Here is a 20,562-nt window from a genome sequence, read left to right as displayed (position 1 = left end):
GCCTTGGCTCTGGGTTCCCACCTTACCCAGCCTTAGACTTCAACTTCCCTTAAACTTGAATCTACCCTAAAACATAGAGACTGTCTCCATACCTAAGATACATACACACACTCACCATGTTCATTCATCCAATCATACAATTATTCATAAAATTATTGAATACTCATTATATGATAGGCCTCAAGAATAGGATGGGGGGGGGCAGGAAACCTAGTTTAGCACTCAAGCAGCCCTCAGGAGCTTATGGTATCAAAGAAGACAATCACTCAAATAAATATACAGTAACAAACAGAGAAGTGCCACAAAGGAAAAGTATAGGGTACCATGAGAACCTGTCATAGTGTCAACTTGTTTAGACTATGCATGTTATGCATGGCATCCATCTTTCAATCACAAATCTTTACTATGTCCCAAGGCAACCCTGGGCAGAGACTTGGGAGACTGGGTCTAGTCTCTATTCTCCTATAAACTCACTAGGTGACATTGAGCAGGTCCTCTCCCCTCTTTGGGCCTGTTTCCTTTTCTGTACAAAGGAAGGCTGAGAGAAAGACTAGACCACAGGTTCTTAACTTCAGGTCCATGACCAGGCTTCAGGGATACAAAAACATATGAAAAAGTGTGCATTTTTTTTCTTCTGGACATTGGGTCCATAACTTCCATCAGATCCTTCAGAGGGCTGTGACCCAAAGAAATCCAAGGACTTATGGAGCAGATAGTTGTGTGATAATGTGAGCAGGAAACACAGATGACAAAATGAGGGATTCTGGAAGTAAGTTTTTCTTTCTTGGACACCACACTCCCCCGTTGATCTTGTCAATGTTTTTAGTGATGGAAGAGAAAGCCTAATCCCCCCACTATGGATAGTGAAGCTTAGCCACCACATAATGGTACCCTAGAGAAGGATGAGAGGAACCTACCACTGGCGGCCCCTCTCCAGAAACAGAACAAAGAAAGGTAGCCATTCCACATATGAAATCTCTATTACCCTTTGTGTCACTTGCTCCATGGTGCCTGGGTCTACCCCATCTGATCCTTTATCATTTTTGGCTGGAGTAGACACACAAACCATGTCCATATTGGACATAAGTTCTCAAAGGAACTTTCTTTAGAAACTAAAGGGAATCCCCTGCAAGGAAAGCACTTTGAGGTTAACTAAGATGTCTGTAAATTAGAAATTCTTGATTCAAAAAAAAGAAAGAAAAATTCTTAATTCAACTTGTAAGAATATCTAGCAAAAAGATAGCTGATTTGGTATAATCTTTGGGATATTAATACCCTGTCTCTCATCTCCTCTAAGGATGTGGAACAGAGATTCACTTGGGGACCTCTCTGAGGTCAGGTAGGTTTCCAATCCTTCCAGAACCTGTGTCTCGATCTCCTGCCAGGGGTAGGCTATGCTATGGGAAAGAGAGGCACTTTCTTTGGAATCTAAAAGGCTACAGGTGCAGGAATTAGTGTTGTGAGGTATGTGTGGAGTAGGAGGGACAAAAAGGCAGAGACAGCAGCCTGTGCATAGCCATTGTGTTTTATTGGATTGGTGTATTTTTTATTTTACAAAATATACAGAGGAGCCAAAAACGCAAAGCAGTCAACAGTGTTCTGATGGGAAAGGGGGCTCCCTCAGGGCCCTTCCCCTCAGATCCTGACTGACTGGGAGGGTGAGCTAAATGGAACGAGCAGGTTTATTAAAGGGTGGCAGCATGGCAAGGGTGGTCCCTGCCTTCTAGGTGTGTACGGGGGCATCTCTGGGTAGATTGAATAAAGCAAGAGGAGACCCTAAGTAGGAATTGAGGAGGCTATATGGGGTGTTGGAACAGAGCCTGGGTAGATCAAAGATTCTAGTGAATGCCTCCTCACAGGCATGCTATGCCTGCCTCCCTCCTTCCCCTTTCTTCTAAGGCATCCACTGGATGGTCCCTGACTCACTCCATGCCTCCAAGTCTAGAAGAAATGGCAAATGAAAACTTAAGTTGTAGCCATCAGGGAGGGTAGGCTAAAACTTTGGCAGATACAGCTGGGACATCTCCCACCCATATTCCCCTGCTGCTGCCTCCACCCCCACAAACAGGAAGTAAGGAGAGGAAGGAATTCCAGGCTTGAGCCAAACATCAGGATTCCAGGCTCTCCTGGAATACTGAGGAGAGTATGGAAATTTCTGGGGCATTTCCAAGGAGACAGAGTCTTCTGAAGGGCCTGGAACTCATATTCTGATAGCCTGGGGTGGCAAACCTGTGGAGCTCAGAGCTATAGTCTGGCATGCCTTGAGGTGTCATTGAGAATCTCCAGGCCTTTCTGAACTCTACCCCAGCCATTTATGATCTAACCACCTGGCTCAGGCCTTCTTGTCCCCCTCCTACAAGGCTCTCAAAGGCCCTGGTCTGAAAGGCCAGTCAGTGCATGGACAGAGCAGACTCTCTGAGAAGGAAATCTTAGAGGAAATGCATATGAGGTCAGGGATAGGGAAAGCACCATAGCAGGAGACATTTTGTCTAGTGTTGTAGTTTCTAAAGTGGCGATGGAAGGTGGAGAACCATTTATTTCCTATAGCAGGGGTACCCTCAGCACTGAGTGTCAGGCAGGAAGAGGGTGGGAGCTGTTGGGAGTTGGGAACACCCCACAGATACATTCTACCCATGCCCTGGCCCCTTTAGCTCCAGCAATCTGGACCACTGAATCCCCAGGCTCTTAGATTCCTACAGCCCCCAGGGCTGGGCTAGGATGAGGACAGACCTGGGAAGAGAAGGGCTAGTTCCACCTGCACTAGGGCTAGAGTATGGTCCCCCCAGGACAACTGACCCCCTTTCCTAGGGAGCTAGATGACATTGTCAAAGAGCTGCATGGACCTCATGATGTTCTCGTCCTGTAGCCATGGTGGGGGAGGAGCAGATTGGAGAGAGAGAGAGAGAGAGAGAAATAAAAAAGAGCTTATCAGCAACACAGAGAGGGACATTCACCTGAAATCGGGACATTCAGAGACAGAGGCAGCAAGGAAGGAGACACCCGAGAGATCTGAAGTAGGGAAGGGACAGTCCTCCCCGAGTTGTGAAGGAACTGGACTCAGGAGTATGGGCAAGTTAGGGAGATGATACTGTCCCCAAAGGAACTTTCTCTTACATCAATGAATTGGACCCTGAGTCCAGATCATGGAAAATGTGGCTGGCAGGGGTCCGTACCTTTTGGCAAGACTCAATGAATTCCTCAATGGTCACCACGCCATCCTTGTTCCTGTCCATCTTCTGCCAAAAAGTAGTCAGGTAGAGAGAACAGGAGGGATGACAGGAGAGAGGAAGGCAGAACTCAGTCAAGTTCCCTGCCAGGACCTTGCCTCCTTCCCTTCACTCTAGGACCCTCCAGCCTACCCAGTCCCAGGCACCTGGAAGAAGCTCTCCACATGTTCCCTTGGGGCCTCCTCTCGGAGTGCAGGATAGGTATACTTGCCCATCATGTCATAGATGGATTTCATGATATCAAGCATTTCCTATTAGGCCAAGAGAGAAAATAAACCTTCCTCAGAACCTCCAGGCTCCGAATCAGGAGGCCTAGAGCCTAGGGCAGACCTCACCCCTCGCTGATGAAGCATGAAGCATGTGTGGGTCGCATTTTCCTCCTTAGGGCCCTTTGCACCTCCCCCCCCCACACACAAAAGCTCTCCAACTCTTCAGTTGCCCCACACCTCCTTGGTGATGCAGCCATCCTTGTTGAGGTCATACAAGTTAAAGGCCCAATTTAGTCTGTCGTCTATGGTTCCCCGGAGAATCACCGACAAACCAGCCACAAAGTCCTGGGAAGGAGACAGAGGAGATATTCAGATGCCCTTTACCCAATCCCCAATATGAGTTTGGCCTGTGGATCCTGGCCCTGAAGCCCCAAGAAACAGGCCTCCCTGACCCACCTCCTCCAGCTCACCTCAAAATTGACGGAGCCATCATGGTTGGTGTCAAAGGCATTGAAGAGAAAAGTGGCGTATGTGCTGGAGTCTGTAGGATAAGGGTGGATACGTTTGGCTTTCAGACAGGAGATGACTTCCTCCTTCTGTGGGGTTCCCCAAACCCTTCTTATCACTTGGCATTCCCAGCCACTCCAGAGCCCTCTCCCCAACTCAGCCTAGAGATGGATAGCTGCTTCATCTCAGGCCTCGCCCCCTCACCTCCTTGAGGAAAAAACTGAGAGTAAATCTGCTTGAAGTTCTCCTCATTGACAATTCCGCTGGGACACTCCTGGGAGGTGGGGGGAGAGTCAGAAACCAGACTGAGGGCAAAACAAAACCCCATTCCACTCACCACCACCTACTCCATGCCAGAGGCTCCCAGAGAAGGAAAATATTCCTGTCACTGGGGCTCACCATGTAGTTCTTTTTAGGAAGGCAGGACTTCTCAGTGAACAAGTTTGAGAAACACAGAACTAACCAGCAGGCCAGTCTACAGGCTCCACCTTGCCTCAAATTGGCCAGAGCCTCCCGCTATAAGTCTAGGGAAGAGGGGTCCCTCCCCCTCCCCTTTCCCTCACATTCCTAAAGCATCCAGGCCAATCTTAGAAGTCCTGGATAGGCCTCTCCCCTCACCCAGTTTGGCCCTGCTTTGCACTCACATTCTTGAAGCCCCGGTACAGGACCTGCAATTCCTTGCGCGTGAATTTGGTTTGCTCCTGCAGCTGCTCCAGACCCTCTGGCCGGTGACACACCGTGGACAGTTCAAACTCATCCTCCACGCTGTCTGCAGGGGGGCAGTGTGGGGGGAGAGGGGGACAGCCGCGCCTCAGGCCCGGCCTCCATGAACCCTCTTCAAAATCACCGACCCACCCATCCTCCCCATCTCTAACACCAGAGATCGGCCTGCCAACTCCCTGGACCCCGGATATCAAGGCAAACAGAAGACACTGGTTAGCTTCCAGGTCTATCAGTTGGCTGGACCCATCGGCAGGCCTGGCCCCAGAGCCAGGGGTCCGACTCATCGCTGGCCCCTGGGCCCTTGACCTGGTTGAAGGGGAAGGACTCCAGCCCCATCTTCGTCCCAGAAAGGGAGGGGTAGAGGAAACGGGTTCAAGAGGAAGCGTCTGAGGATCCAAGCTCCGGGCCTTTCCCCACTACAGCCCCCGCACCCCATCAGCTCAGCCCCATACCTGCCCCGCCCAGATCCTTCCCTCCAGCCAATCCCCGCCTATCCCAGCCATGCTCGAGCCATGCCCCGCCCAGCTCCAGCCAAACCCATCCAGACCCCACCCCTACCCTGCTCCCGGTAAACCTTAGCTAAGGCTTCGTCCGTGGCCCTATTTCAGTCCTGCCCAGCTCCCAACATCCAGTCCCCAGGCAAGTGCCCCCACCCCACGTTCCCGAAGGCCCCCGTCCCCGCCCCCACCAGGAAAGTAAGTCACCTGGGTCCAGCGGGCGGGGTCTGTGGGGGCGGAGGGAAGCTGGGACTGCTAATGCTGAAGGGAGCGAACTGTCACCGAGAAAGTGGAAGACCCGGCCAAAGGCAGACACACACCTCGCCCCTCACTCAACAGCAAATCTCACAGACCTGCGTGTTACAATGCACACACCCACCCCCGCGCGCAGAGGCACACATAATGAACGAGCACAGACACACACAAAACAGACCCCACGCACACATGCATGTGGGACTCACGACTGTCATTTTCCCGAATCGACCCCCACGTGGGACCCAGTGGAATGAAACACAATGACACTCTCAAATAACTACAAATGGGTCTCCCTGGCTTGCAAAATTCAGTATGATCCTATGGGGTGGGCAAGGCCCAAACTGAGGAAACAGGCCCGGAGACAAAGTGAGGCCACTCAGTTCGGGACCAGCTGGGACTAGGAAACCCAAGTATCCTGGCATCTGGAGGAAGGTGGGCTCCATCCTAGGCACCTGCATCCGGTCAGGGCAGGGGAGACATGCATCTTGAGGCCCAAAACATGCCCGGGGCGGGCAGGGGGCCACAGACGTAGGCACTATGGCACGCACAGACCTCACAGCTGTCTGGTCTTGCCCCGCCACATTGGCCATACCCACACAGTCTCAGGCCTCAGCCCTGCCACTCTGGCCACGCCCAGACACCCGGGGCTCACTCATTTTGCTGATCGGTGACGTCCACAGACACTTGGGCCCCGCCCCCCAACTGGCCACGCCCTCACATTCCGCGGGCTCCTGGCCGGGTAGCTGGACCCTCCCCACACTCGGACCTACCAGCGCCCACCCCCACCGGTAACGCGCGCTCGCGCGCGCACACACACACACACAAACACACACGCAGGCCCGCTTCTGTCACACTGGTCACACCCCGACACATACGGGCCCCGCCCCCGGAAGCACAGGAGAGGCACTTGCTTTCACTGACTGAGGGCAGGGCCTGGGGCCCGCAGCAAGGTAGCAGCTTGAGGAACCGCTGCTTCAGCGCTTTTTTAGTGGGCCCCGGAGGGTGGCCTGGGAAGAGAGAAGACCCCAGGAAGGCACATTAACCTCCACTACCCTTCCATCCCCCCCCACCACCACAAATCAACCCTGAGGGCTGGGGTATTGGGAGAGGACTGGTGGAGAATGGTGAGAGTGGCTGGGGCTGGGTTAGGGAAGCCCAGCGGGTTTCACAGGCATAGAAAGTCCGCTCAGGCATCTTGTATAATGGGGCGCAGTTGGGGACAGTGAGGCCACCAAGGGGAGGTGGCATTGGCCTCCGTGCCTGTTGACCCAAGGCCCTTGGCTCCAGTGCTATAGCTGGACCTCTGAGTGTGATGTTCAACCCAAGTACTGCCTGGGTAGGAACACCTCTATGTCTCTCTCTCTCACACACACACACAGTGACAAGCATGTATAGTGACACACAGAATGATAAATTACGGTGATGGATGCCATACAGAGACAGCCTGATACCATGCAACTCACGCAAACCCAATGGCCTAATTAAGCAGGCCCCAACACATGCACACACACACAGGTACACACTTTGATACAGTATTCCTTAATACAAACATGTACAAATGTGGCCTAGGAAAAATGACACACATATATGAGGACCCACACAGGCCTTCTTACATGCTGCATGATCAAACCATACAAAAACACATGGGACATCATGACACGGTGTGTTAAGGGCAGTATAATACACTGTGACCCTGTAACATTATGACACATATCGAGGTCACCACGACACATAGCCGTATCATATTGTGACTTAGGTACCCATAGCACCCAGATACCCAAGACTGCACATCACCAACAGAACCCATGCTTGTTCTGCCCACCCTTCCTTATATAACTCCTCATCCCAGGGCACCTAGAATCTCCCCGCCAGTGGAACAAAGTTCCTCTTCAGCTAAGTCATCCACCTAAAAGTGTGTCCCCTCCCACGTCTTTGAAGGTGATGCGATAGCAAATTTGAAGCAATAACAGACCTTGGAGATGAGTATTTTTTGTAATGTGGGGCTATCCAGAGCCGCTGACCACAGTTCCCTTCACTCCCCCTTATTTACACCTGTGTCCTACAGCTCTAATTGCATCCCAAGGAGGGCTCTGCATTGGTGTGCCTGTCTCCCGACAGCACCCGGCTCCAGACTCTGGGATCAGAGTCCACAGGGCCCTAGCACAATGACTGGCCAACTGAAGTTGGCCACGGTCCATTCCTGGAGGGGCCCAATTTCCTTGGGTTGTAGGTTACTAGGGCATCCCAGCTCCCAGGCAGGCTCCACCCCCCAAAACCAGGCCTCACCCTTCACGACCCCGCCCTGCTCCCAGGAGGTAACTGCTTAAAATAAATGCCTCACCCTCCAATGCATCCTCTCTTCCCCTCCCCCTGCAGAGCTATGGAGAAGTAGGAGAGAGACCATGGGCTGAGTGGGGGATCGATGGCGGCCTGGCCCCCAGCCCAAGGCTCCATTAGCCCCGGCTTTGGTTTCCCAAAGCCGGATTGCGCCTGGGGCCTCCGGTGGTGCGGTGGTGCGGTTGCAGCTGGACTGGGAAGGATGGGGGAGGGGGACGGCACCCCCCCACCAACCTCCCATCTTCACACTTCCCCCCTTTCCCTGGTCCCCTCGCTGCTCCCAAGACTCCATCTCCTCTAGGCTCCCCTGAAATGTGGGAGGGGAAAGGGCTGCCTTCAGCCTACTGAACACCTGGGTTTCCTGAATGACCCCTCTTCCCACCACAGTCTAAAGGGCATGGCACGTCAGAGCCAAACTGACTTCATACTTTCAGGATTGGATGAACCCCAGTTCATCTAGGACCAACCCTTGCTCCCAACCCCACTCTGATAAATGCAGCAGAGGACAGCAGGTGATTTGGGAGTTTCCTGCTCCTACTGAACCCTAGAGCAGCCAATTCATTGGCCCTTTCTCTTGTCTCCACTTCCCCTTTCACATCTTTCCAGTTCTCCCTGGTGTCTACCCTATAGCCTTCCTATCATGGTTCTTGCCTATTTTCCTGTCCCTGGTGGAAATGGAGAACATGGAGCTGCACAGTCTGTGTGAAGAGGAGGGAGAGGCCAAATCTCTCAGGGGAGGCAGAGCACACTCCCTTCTCTACTTCCAATATCACTCTCCTCTCTCCTCACTAGACTTTGGGGTGATGTGGAGAATTGATTTCTCATTCCCAGTGTCCAGGCCCTGGAGATCCTGAGACAAACTGGGAAGGCAAGGGGCCCTGGGAAGCAAGGTCCCTGATATGTTCTACCCCTCACTCTCTTGCCAGAGCTGATCTATAAACGTCTCATTCACAGTGTTCACACTCCTGTCCCTCCTGAACCCACCCCCATTCCAAGCCTGGAGTATGGAGCTGGTATTTCCTCAGGGAACTCTGAGAGCAGCCACACACACAATCCAGTACCCCAAGGGGCCCAGCCACACAACCTGCCCCCTCAGGGACAGTCATATTCTCCATCTCACAAAGCCACATACCCTGTCCCTCTGACACATTAAATCACATCCCTGTCACATACAAAGGCTCACACAGTCACACACTTGGTCCTTTTTCACACAGACGAACACATGGTCACACCCCCTGTGTCTCTCACACACAGTCCATGAGCACTCTGCAACTTACACCAGCAAGGATGGAGGTGTGGAGAGTCACACACATCTTCAGAGCCACTGCGGGCCCCTGGCCCCAAAGGGGCTCCCCCAGAAGTCTGGTGTGATCTCAGGATACCTGGAATTTCCTTTCTCTATGCCTGATAGCTCTGCCTGTTTCCAGACCTCTCCTCATGCCCCCAATAGAGTCCCCTCATCTCCATACCCCAGTCCTCCCATGCTGTGCCCTTCATCACCCCCCCAAAAACACCCTGGCCCCTGGCCCTCTCTCTTCACCTCCCTTAGACACCCAGCCCCCGGATTCCCTCCTCACCTCCCCCAGAAGCCCCTCCCCGACACCCACTCCTTGAATTTCCCTCTTTACCTCTCTCAGATGTCCTGTTCCCCAAGCACCCCTCCTCACCTCCCCCAGATGCCATATCCCATCACTAACATGCTTACCCCTGCCCCCAGTCATAAAAGCAGAGGACCCCCTCCCCAGAGCTGCGGGGTAGCTGCTCCTCCAGTCAGCAGCCCAGACACAGCCAGATACCTGGGTTACCTTCCAAGGAGACAGGCTCAAAGAGGCCAAACTGCTCCAGGACCTTGACAAACAGAGCGAGGACCACAAGAACAGCAACCATCTCCAGCCCTTCCAGGTTCATGGTGGGCCTGGGGCATGGCCGACCCCCCCTCCAGCTGAGGCCGGGGCACACTGGCAGCCCTCCTCACACCACCTCCCCCTCAGGCTCCCCAGCAGGAGTAGGACCGCCGGCAGCCTCCCTCCCCCTCTCCCTCCCAGGATCTCCTCCCTCTCCCGCCCCCTCACCCCGCCTCTGCCCCACACACCTCCCAGCCACAGCCTCTTCCTCTTTCCAGGGCCACTTCAGCCTACAGACTGGCATCTCCTCAGGAGTCTTTGGTGAGAAGGATATGGGCCAGAACAGGCCAGGCCAGAGGAGGAAGGCGGTGACCCGCCTCTGTCCCTGAGGACAGCTTCCCCCAGACACCTTGTGGCTACTCTGTGCCAGAGGGAGGGGGCAGAGGGAGGAGCAATGCTCAGGGAGAGGGCAGGGAAGGGCAGTGTATGTGTGTGTCTGTGTGTACGTGTGTGTATGAGGGAAACTGTGAGCCACGCATGTATAAGAAACAGATGTATGTGGCAGAATGTAAGTTGGCTAGGTGTTTTCTTGTGTGGGTTCCTGTGTCTGACTATGTGTGTCTCTGTGTGTGGTTTACACAGAATTGTGTATATGTCTGCTAGGTGTGTGTCTTGTATATATGGGTAAGTGACCTGGGTGTCCCTGGTACGTGTGTGTGAGTGCACTGGAGTGTTTCTGAGTGTGTAGGGGTTATGAGGCATGTGTGTTTAGCAGGGCTGCGGGATGTGGGTCTGAGGACTGATAGTAGAGATGTGTCCTATATTAGGAGTATGGGTCTGCAGTGATTGTGTAATTGTATCTGCGTGGAGCTGTATGAGAATATAAGTGGGGAGAAAGCAGTGACCTCTCCAGTCAGGAGGACACTATCAACATTGATCTGTGGTTGCCATGGTGACCATGAGGCAGAAAGCACTCCCTTTCCATAGGCCACAGGCAGGGAAACTGAGGCCCAAGGGAAGGAGGATTAAGTCCAATAGCCTAGGCAGGGAAAAGGCTCCTTAGCCTTATCCTGACCCTCTGGGGAGGCCCCTTATTGTGGCTACATCTCCCCTCCCCCACCCAGATTCAAATTCCTTGGGAGCAGAGTGAGTGAGCTCCTCCCTTCCTCTCACCCAGGATCTGCAAGCCTTGCCTACTCCTTGAAAATCGTTACTGGGTTGATGGAGAAGCTGGAGTATGAGGGAAATCTGAACCCTTCAAGGAAACCATCTACCTCTCCCGCTGGAGCATTCCTGGAGCCCCTCCCCCAACCTCCCTCCTCCTTCCCAGTAGCGGTAGTGGTGGTGGTGGCTGTGTGCATGGGGGGGAGGGGCGGGTATGTGTATTTGTAAGTGGGGGAGAGGCCTGTAGAGCCAGTGAGCCAGAAGACAGGAGCCTCTGAACAGCTGCCACAGCTGGTGAACACTGACTAAGCACTCACTATGTGCTAGATAACATGCTATGTGCTTATAGTCATGATCATACTTTAAAAAATGTTTAAATGAAATTCAGATTAGTTAACATATAGTGTATTATTAGTTTCAGGAGTAGAATTTAATGAATCATCAGTTGCATGTAACACCCAGTGCTCATTATATCAAGCACCCTCCTATCACATTTTTTTTAAGATTTTATTTTTTTAAAAAAGATTTTATTTATTTATTTGACAGAGAAAGACAGCAAGAGAGGGAACACAAGTGGGGGGGGGTGGGAGAAGGAGAAGCAGACTCCTGGCTGAGCAAGGAGCCTGACGTGGGCCTCAATTCCAGGACCCCGCGATCATGACCTGAGTTGAAGGCACACACTTAACCGAATGAGCCACCCAGGCACCCCTAAGATTTTATCTTTTAAGTAATCTCTACACCCAACGTGGGGCTCGAACCTACAACCCCAGAATCAAGAGTCACATGTTCTTCCAACTGAGCCATCCAGGTGCCCCCAGACATGATCACATTTAATTTTCATAATTAATCTATGAAGGAAGTACCATTATCTCCATATTACAGGCGGTGAAACTAAGGAAAAACGAAGTTAAGAAAAATCACCAAGATCAGTAAGCGTCAGAGCCTCAGTTTTAACCCAGCCTGACACGCTACACTGGTTCCATTCTTAGACAGCTTGCCCAATCGGGAGGCCAGGTTAGGGGGGCTGACCCCAGAGGGAGTCCTCCCTTTTGTCCAGCTCTGGGATGAGTGTGTCTCCCCTCCAGCCATGGGGTGAAAGTCTGGGTGGGGCTGTCCCAACCACTTCATTTGAAGTTCACTGATCTGCAGTTCTACATGGCCACCACTGGGGGTCAGGCGTCCATCTCATACCTTATTTTACCCCTTCCCTAATACCCCACCCCACAACATTCCTGGAAAGTGTGGAAAGGATGGGAGGAAGGGTGTGCCACAGGCTGGCTTGGTCCTGAAACTGCTTTTGGTTTCCCACACCTTAGAGGTTACGGATTTACAGGTGAAACCATCAAATATCTCCCTATTACTGCCCAAATTCCACACCTGGCATTTAATTCCCCCTATCCTCATCAGCAGATTCCTTTCTTTCCAGTCACTTTGGCCTCCTCACTGTCCCCCAAACACATCAAACTCGGTGCTATCTCTGTGCCTTTGCTCCTGCTGTGAATGCCCTCCTTTCTGTTCTCCTTCTGTTCTACAGTTCTTACCTAACAGGACCTCCAGCCCTCAGCAGGCTCCCAGCTACCTGAATTTCTAGTGAACTCAATTTTGGGCCTTCAAAACTTAGCACCTAATTCTGTAATGTTATTAAGTGGGAATAGTAAAAAGAGGAAGCATAGCATGGTAGGGAACAGAGTGGGCCAGAGTGCCAGGTTCCCTGGGTTGAAATCCTGGTTTTGTCAGTTGCAATGAACTGGGCAAGTTCTTAACCTGTGTGTGTCTCTGTTTCCCACCTCATATGGTTGCTGAGAGGAGTAAATGAATTAATACATGGAAAGCTGTTAGAATAACTCCTGGCACAGAATGACTGTGAAGTGTTTGCTACCATTATTAATAACATAACATCTCCTCCTCCTTACATTTCTGTAACCCTTAATTAACAAAGCATTTCCACAAACGTTGTTATCTTAATGGCTTCTTATGACAACCCTATGAAGTCAATAGAGTCAATAGTATTGTGCCCATTTCACTGATGAGATAAAGGAGGTCCATAGAGATAAAGAGACATGCTTTACGTCACCTAGCCAAGATGAAAGGATGCATATTTGATCCCAGATCTTTCTGGATCAGTCCTGTTTCCTCAACTAGATTCCAAGCTCCTAAAGGGCAAAGATGTTTAAAAATTGGATTTACATAAATTGAATGCCAGGCTCTGATCTGATGCTTGTAGAACAAAGGTAACTAAATGGGGTTCTGGCTTCCACTGGGTAAGGAGAGACAGCTGAGACAGGGAGAGAGAATTTTAAAACTTCTATTCATTCAAAACGTATTTGTTATGTGCCTACTGCATAGTAGGCACATAACCACTATGTGATAGGAACTATTCTAGGCAGGCCAAGAAATACGCTGTAAAAGCTCATTTAACTGTAAAAGCTCTCTAACTGGGAGGTCAGGAAAAACTTGGAGGGGGTATTTTTTGAGCTTTTTTTTTTTTCTTAAGATTTTATTTATTTGTTTGACACAGAGAGCACAAGCAATGGGAGCAGCAGGCAGAGGCAGAGGGAAAATCAGGCTCCCTGCTGACCAGGGAGCCTGAAGATGAAGGGTTCCATCCCAGAACCCCAAGATCTCGACCAGCGCTGAACACAGATGCCTAACCAACTAAGCCACCCAGGTGCCCCTGAGCTGGTTCTTAAAAGATGGCTAAATGTCAACAGTCTATCTTAACAAGGGATCCACATTTATTGAGCACATTTTGTGTCCTGGACACTTTACATATATTATTTCACTTAGTCCTCATAATACACCTGAGAGATAGGGTCTATTTCTCCTTTGTTTACAGCTGACATGGTCAGAGTGAGTAGTAGTATACCCATTTTCAGATGAAAGAATTGAGGCTCAGGGGAAGTGATTTTCCCATGATAGCACAGATGATGAAGGATGGATCAAGACTTAAACCAGGACCAAAGATCTGCCAGCCTGTCCTTCCAATGTGTGTGGGGGTGTCAAGGAGCCTTGGATGACTGTAGCTTAGTTTGTGTTAGGGGAGCCGTAAGTGATAAGACCAGAATGGCTCAGATTCCATGGAGCCTTGCATGCCAAGCCAGACTATCTGGAATGAAAGAGGCAGCACAGTCACATCTGGTTCTCTGCTGCTGATTCACAGATGGAGCGATTGACAACCTCGCAGGCTGTTTCCCTGTCCCTGGACCCTCCTCTTCTGTCCCTCACCCTCACCCTTCAGAGACCTTGACCCAGCCTCACAAGGACTCAAGATCCTTAATTAATAAGGCCTCTGGTGGTAAGGTCTGTAAATGAAAGAGTGAGTTGTTTTCCAGATTCTCCTTTCTCCCCACTGAGAGACCTTTCAAGTCCCAGGGCCCAAAGAGAAACTTGCTCAGATCTGTCCTCCCTAAGCATCCCTGTATCACTTAGCTCTTCACCCAAGGGACTGAAATCTTAATGGAAGCACTTCAGGCAGAATGAGGGCTCAAGGGAACACTATCTTGAAGCATTAGGTGGGCCTTCCTTAGGTCCCTCAAATCTCACTGCAGAGATACTCCTAACATTTAGTTGTTTATGTCTCACAGTTCAAATCCAGAATACTGCCCTAAGAGGGACCCCACCCTATGTAGCTGTACCATTTTCATCTGTCCTTGACCCCCCAGTAAAGACCCCAGCCAGTGAAGACCCCAGAGCTCTTCTCTCAGTCCCCCAGCCCCACTCCATCCCCAGCCAGGCCAGGAGACACAGCCCCCAGCTGCATTAGGTGATTAATGAACTCCCTAGGCTTTGGGGCTATTTTGGGGCCTGGAAGTCATTCCTGCTATGATTGAGAGCTGGCCCTGCCGGGCTCCAGCCATCTGTCACAGGAGACAGGTCCAAGCGGGGGGCTTGAGGGACGCATGTTCCCCAGGAGACTGCCAAGCAAAGCTCTGGCTCAGCCCTATCTCCCTTCCTTCTGGGGAACACATGGCAAGGAGAGGCCTCCAGGGGTTCAAGAGGATACCATGGAGAGAACCAGAGAACTACAGATCCCAGACTGCCTTGGGGCTAGGTTGTTTTGGTCTCTCCAGGCCAGGTGGGGTGGTGATGCTAGGTTCTGTGGGCCTTGCCCAGGCAGCCCTAAGGAAACCCAAGTGGAGGTGTGTGTAAATCTCAGCAGTACCATGATATGATATTCACAATCCACATATCATAAATTCCACACATCCCAGACCAAGGTACAATCTTGGGAAGACTACAGAACTCACTTAGTGTGACTCAGGAACCCTCAACCCAACCCTAAAGCACAGAACCTCAGGTACATGCAGTTTCAATGTCACAGAATCCCAAAGATACACAACCCCAAGGATACACAGACCTAGTGATCACAAGCTGAGTGATGCATAGCCTTGTTCATACAGACTCCCGGAGATAGATAAAGTGGTGATATACAATCCTTATGCCACACTAGTCTATTCATCGCATCATTCATGAACTCACTAGCTGAGTTCATGTTGGTCCTGTCCCACCTCAGGATTTTTTCCTTCTGGACACTGACCCTCATCATCTTAAGATCCCATTAAACTAAGCAATTTAGGAAAGGGTTGTGCCTCTTCCCTGTTCTCCTGCAAGCTTCCTCCTTTTATCCCTTCGAGGAGCCTTGCCCCTTGCATCCACCTGCTTAAGGCCCCCTCCTCTATCCTCAGTGAAAAGCCCTGCCTCATCCTCCACCACTTGAGGGACCATAATGCCCCCGATCCTTTCCTCTTTGAAGACCTCTATCCTCCACCTTCTCTGTAAAAAACCCTATTTCTAGCTCCACTCTGTCAGGGAGCTTGCCCTTTAAACCCTTTCCTTTGAGGGATCCCACTCCCTCCATCTCTGAGGGGCCCTTCCCCTCCCCACCCCTTAAGGTTCTTATCCCACTTCACTCACTTTTTGAAGGGTCCAGCCCCTTCCTCCCTTCCTCATACCTGGCGACAGCGAACCAGTCACCAGCTGGTAGAGGGATCTCGCCGCCTGCCCCAACGGGCTCCGGCACCTGCGGGGGCATCGGTTCATGGTTCTGCTGAGAGCGCACTGGCCAAACTCCGCCCCCAAGGCCCGGGGCGGTCGGGTCTCCGCCCCCACTCGAGTGGGCCCTGCGTGGGCGGCGCGGGAGGGCCGGACCTGCAGAACCAGAATCTCGCACAGCAGAGTTTTCTTCCGCTCGCTGTCTCCTCCGGGCTGCAAGGGGGAAAACGCACCCTGGCCCCGTCATCTGAAGCACCCATCCTTAAAGTTCCTGGACTGGGCGGGGCGGGGTGGGGGAGGGGAGGACCGACTCTCTCACAGCCTTCTTTGGGAATGTTTTCTGGATTTCTGGTGGGGAGGGGAGGTAACCACGGGTTGTGAAAAAGGAGCTGGACGAGGGGATAATGAACCTTATTCTTTATTGCCTCTCTTCAGCCCTTCCTTCTCTGCCTGTCGCACACCTCCTCCTCCCAGTTTGGCACGGAGAAGCGGGGGGTGGGGGTGGGTGGGTAAAAGGACACAGTTGTCATGGCAACTTCCCACACTTCCATACTTCCTAAACCAATGGGAGAGAGAGAGCAAGAGGAAGGAGGAGGAGCTGGACATCGTAGTGGGGTGGTAAGAAAGACGTGGCTCCCAATCCCTTTCCCTCATAACTTTGTGTTTTGTGTCCCTCTGTCTTGCTCCAGTGGCTTCACATTCTCCCATCGTACGCCGCCAGCCAAATGCATGACGAACAAGCTCTCCTCCCCTCATTCCCAGCCCCGACGCTTTCCAGGATTCCTCTCTACCGGGCTGTACCCAAAGTAAACCCTTTCAGAACCCAGTGACGGCTTCAGAATGCCGGGACAGCCTACAGGAGAGATATAGTTCCACTCATCCGACCGGGATCCTGCATTTTTGGCTAAAAATCCTACATTTAGGATTTAGGCGAGAGTCACCTCTAAACTCCATGCAAATTTTGCTCTCGATTTGGAGGCGACATTCCCGTTTGGAATCAGCTCCGTAAGCATGGTAGCTCTAAGACCACACGGGGGCGCCCCAGACTGGGGAAACGGTATTTAGGAACAGGGACCCGAGTTCAGGCCTTGGCCAGCCAGATCCCAACTCTCTCCTCACCGTCCCCAGTCCTTTCTTTGCTTCAGGGTTGAACAGGACTGCCACTGATTGCTGCTTTTTCCCACCACGCCGCACTTCCAAGTAGCCCTCCCAGGCTTGGAAGACCAGAGGGGGTAGATCTGGGGCGGAGTGGGGCTCAGATTCTCCGCATGCCCCCCCCTCCCCAAATCTCTTCCAGCTTTGTGTATGGAGAAGTGGAGGAGTAAAGTGATCAGGGGTATACCCAGGATGCCTTGATGACTTAAGAACTCCCTCTCTGTCGACCTAATAGACCACACGGAAGCCAAAGACCACCCCCATACCCATCTCAGGAATCCTGCCTGCCCAGGGAAGGAACTTTGGGAACTAGGAAGGCAAGGCAGTACATCCATCCAGAGTGCTCTTCAGCACCTCGGACAATGATTCCCCTTCAGGCTTCAGCTCAGGCATCTCAGGGCACCCAGCACTTTGTATCACCTTATCAGGGGGAGTCCCAACCTCAATTGTCTGCTGCTGTAAGATAAGCCTTCCTTCGAAAGGAGAGCTCCTGGTAGTGCTATTTCTACTTTCCAAGTCATGTGTGGAGCTATGTACAGTGAGGATGCTGATGATGAACACCCATTCTTGGCACTAGTCAACATCTGACCTGTTTCCCTTGGGAGGCAGACAAGCAAGATGTAGTATTCTCTATTACAGAGATGAGAAAAGTGAGACCCAGAGAGCAAAAGTAATAGAAGCCTCATTCCTGCACCTTCCAATACAAGTGCTTCCCACTTTCGCCCAGTCTCCCTTTCAAATAGGCAAGTGGGAAGGGAATGATTCTACTAAAGGGGACAATCAATTAAAGCAGGAAGCAAACACTGACTAATGTAGTGCTAATGAGCGCCCTAGGGCCTTAAACTCCCAAGGATCCTGGGAGAGAACAGAGGTCAAAGCAGAACTGGACCTTTGGATTCCATCCCAGTCTGAACCACATCTGGGGTGCATATCTGGGGCCTGCTTGGGCCAAAGGGCTCTCCCTTCTGGGAGTCTCAGCATAGGAACTAGGACTTCCCCAGGGTCAATGAGAAGGTGAGACATTTTCCCAAGGCATTAGATCCTAGTCCTGTTTCCCATCCTGGAGACTTAACCTCACTCCCCTAAGGACAGACAAGGATCATGGGCTCCCCCCACCTCCCCAACTTGTTTCAGATACAGAAGACAGTCTCCCTCCTCCCATTCATTGTTGGAGTTCCTGGGCAGGTTGCACAATGAGACAGAAAACACACACACATGGAAAAGTATACAAGGTGACATAGTCACCCACACAAACACGTGGGTCTGTCTACCAAACCCAGGAATATGTGAGGGCCCAGGCGTACTCCATACAGCAGGAGACAGAGCATGCCTGGGCAGCAAAGTAGTCTGGGGAGGCCACACAAACCTTCCAGACCAAGAGCTTCTATCTCTGGGTCTGGAGGGGAAGCTAGATGGGATGTTTTCCTTCAGGACTGGATGAAGTTCTTAGAGGGTGGTTGAAGGTGGTTAAAGGAGCTTCAGTTGAAAGAATGATCTCTGAGTACTTTCCTGGGCCGGGGGGGGGGGGGGGGGGGAGGGGGGCGGGAGCTATGACCCAACACTAAACAAAGCCTCCCCAGAAGGGCCAGGTGCTGTTCTTGGGAGCCAGGCTGGGCAGACTCTAGAGTCCCTCCTTGAGTCCACCTGGGCTGTTTGTGGAAAACGCAAGGAAGCAGTGGTATGTGGTAAAGGCCCCCTTCTACGCCAGGAAACCAGAGAGGCAGCAAGGGTAAGACACGTCATAAACACTCAAAGAACCCCACTGCAGACATTGCCACATGAAAGTACACAATCAGCACGAAATGCCAATATAATCTGCGTAGTCTCACAATTACAAACACAATACAACCTACTTTAACAAATGCTTGCCCCAGGAGGGTCACAGTCAATGAAGTCTTACAAAGAGATATACCCCCCATAAAGTGAAGCCCTGACACAGTCTGATAGTCACATGTCACTTCATACAGAGTCACACACTCAAAGCAGAGAGCTGCACATAGAACAGAGACATGGTCAAAACAACTTCATTAGTACAAGAGTCCTACACAACCTCACTGGAACATCTGACAAGATCATACAATTGCACAGTCAACAAAAACACTCACCCTATCACCAAGCCTAGGGCACATGGCGACCAGCTGAGGGAGGCGCACACACATATACACACACAGACACACAGAGAATGACAGGCGCTCACGCACGTAACACCTCCCACTCCAGACACTCTCCTAGCTTTGTGTCACACACGCCCACACCTGCTGCCTCTTCCCACCTGCCCGCCTGTCTCCCCCACCCCCACGGGACCCAAGGCTTTAAAGCCCACTGTCCGGCTGCCCCGAACAGCCTGGAGGGTGCCTGGGAATGGGGCAGAGTGTGAGTAAGGGCCTGGCCAGGGTCAGACAGGCTTAAGGGTCTGGGGGATGGAATCTACGCACCCGCCCGCGACCCCTGAGCCCCTGACTCACCTGTAAGCTGGTCATAGGATCCGTCCAGATCTCGGGAATCGGACAAACTCTCCTTGCGGCCCTGGCCCCGCATGGCCCCCGGCGCCCCCGTCCCGTCCCGCCTGGGCCGTGGGAGGGGGCGCCGGGTGGCCAAGATAGGGCGCTCACACGGCGCCCCCTGGCGGCGTTGCACGCTGTTTGGGCTGGGGCTGTCTGGGCTGGACTGGGGTCCCGCTGCGGGTCCTGGGGCAGGAGCAGGAGGCTTGGGCAGTAGGTGAGCGCAGAGCCGGAGGCAGAGCGGAGCTAAGCACCAAGCCACAGCCAAGCCGCCTCTCTCCTCCCGCCCCCTCCCCGCGGCTGTCACCGCCGCCTCCCCCCTTTGGCGCTGCCGGGATTGGCTCCCCCTACCCCCGCCCCCTCCTCTTTGCCGCTCGGGGGAGGAACCCGGTGAAAGGGTGAGCTGGGAAGTGCGGGGAGAGAGACTGGTTCTCCAGCAACACTACCCCCTAAACCTGAAGCTATGGGTCCTGGCGGTGGAGGAGGGAGCAGGGCCAGAAAGGACACTGAGGAAACAGTGACACCCCCCTCCCCGACCCCGCCCCAACTCTTAGGCACTCCTCCCACCATCAGCACCGACCAGGGTAAGTCTGTTAAGTGTCCTGTCCAGGTCATTCTCCATGTCAGCCCCATCTTCTCTATTGTTCCCCTCCCATGTCTGGGTCTCCGCCAGTGCCCACCCTGCTAGGAGGGGATCAGGGATGCAGTGCAAAGATGAGCCCAGCCTCCAACAGGTTCATCTCAGGCCAGTGGACTACAGTTTTCTCTTCTCTCAGAAAGGCCCCCAACCCTCAGCCACTGCAAGACCCCAGTCTCTGGGCTACATTCATTCTGAGGGTACCTTCTTCCCTGATCTAATGACCCCCACTGGCCCACCAGGAAGAAAAGGAAAAGAGTGAACCAGGTGTTTCTCAAGACGTTCTTGTTCTTTTGCTCCTTCTTCCCTTTCAACTTTCCTGCCCTTCTCTCTTGTCACCTGCCCTGTCCTAGATTCCTTGTTTTCCAGATTTGGGGAGTGACTGATGTGGGGGATCCAGGTGAGGATGCAGAGTGGGAAAGAAATGCTCTTGGTATGAGGCCCCTTCCCTTGGATTAGCTCCTTTTCTGAAGCCAGGGGCTATCACTGAGCTGGGCTGCCTCCAGCTCTCCCA

At 52.4% G+C, this 20,562-nt stretch overlaps 1 protein-coding gene across 10 annotated transcripts; it reads right to left on the bottom strand.

Moving 5' to 3' along the window:
* Positions 1-1,504: 1,504 nt before the first annotated feature.
* KCNIP2 (potassium voltage-gated channel interacting protein 2) lies at positions 1,505-19,701 on the bottom strand. Of its 10 annotated transcripts, none has more exons than XM_080823114.1 (10): positions 19,376-19,693; positions 6,330-6,425; positions 5,371-5,424; positions 4,588-4,712; positions 4,148-4,217; positions 3,907-3,977; positions 3,674-3,781; positions 3,374-3,478; positions 3,174-3,236; positions 1,505-2,860 (listed from the first exon to the last, which is right to left on the bottom strand). In XM_080823114.1, exons 1-10 carry the CDS (start codon positions 19,446-19,448, stop codon positions 2,813-2,815), a joined length of 813 nt encoding a protein of 270 aa, XP_080679240.1. In that variant the 5' UTR covers positions 19,449-19,693; the 3' UTR covers positions 1,505-2,812. The 10 variants fall into 10 exon arrangements, with proteins under 10 accessions (XP_080679240.1, XP_080679242.1, XP_080679243.1 ...); XM_080823111.1 differs by having other exon boundaries at positions 1,509-1,941; positions 6,315-6,425; positions 19,376-19,596; XM_080823116.1 differs by lacking the exon at positions 5,371-5,424 and having other exon boundaries at positions 19,376-19,695.
* Positions 19,702-20,562: the final 861 nt, after the last annotated feature.

Source organism: Martes martes (assembly GCF_963455335.1).
Source record: "Martes martes genome assembly, chromosome: 14".
Classification (NCBI taxonomy): domain Eukaryota; kingdom Metazoa; phylum Chordata; class Mammalia; order Carnivora; family Mustelidae; genus Martes; species Martes martes.
The sequence above is the reverse complement of the archived record's forward strand: the minus strand, read 5'-3'. Positions and strand labels throughout refer to the sequence as shown.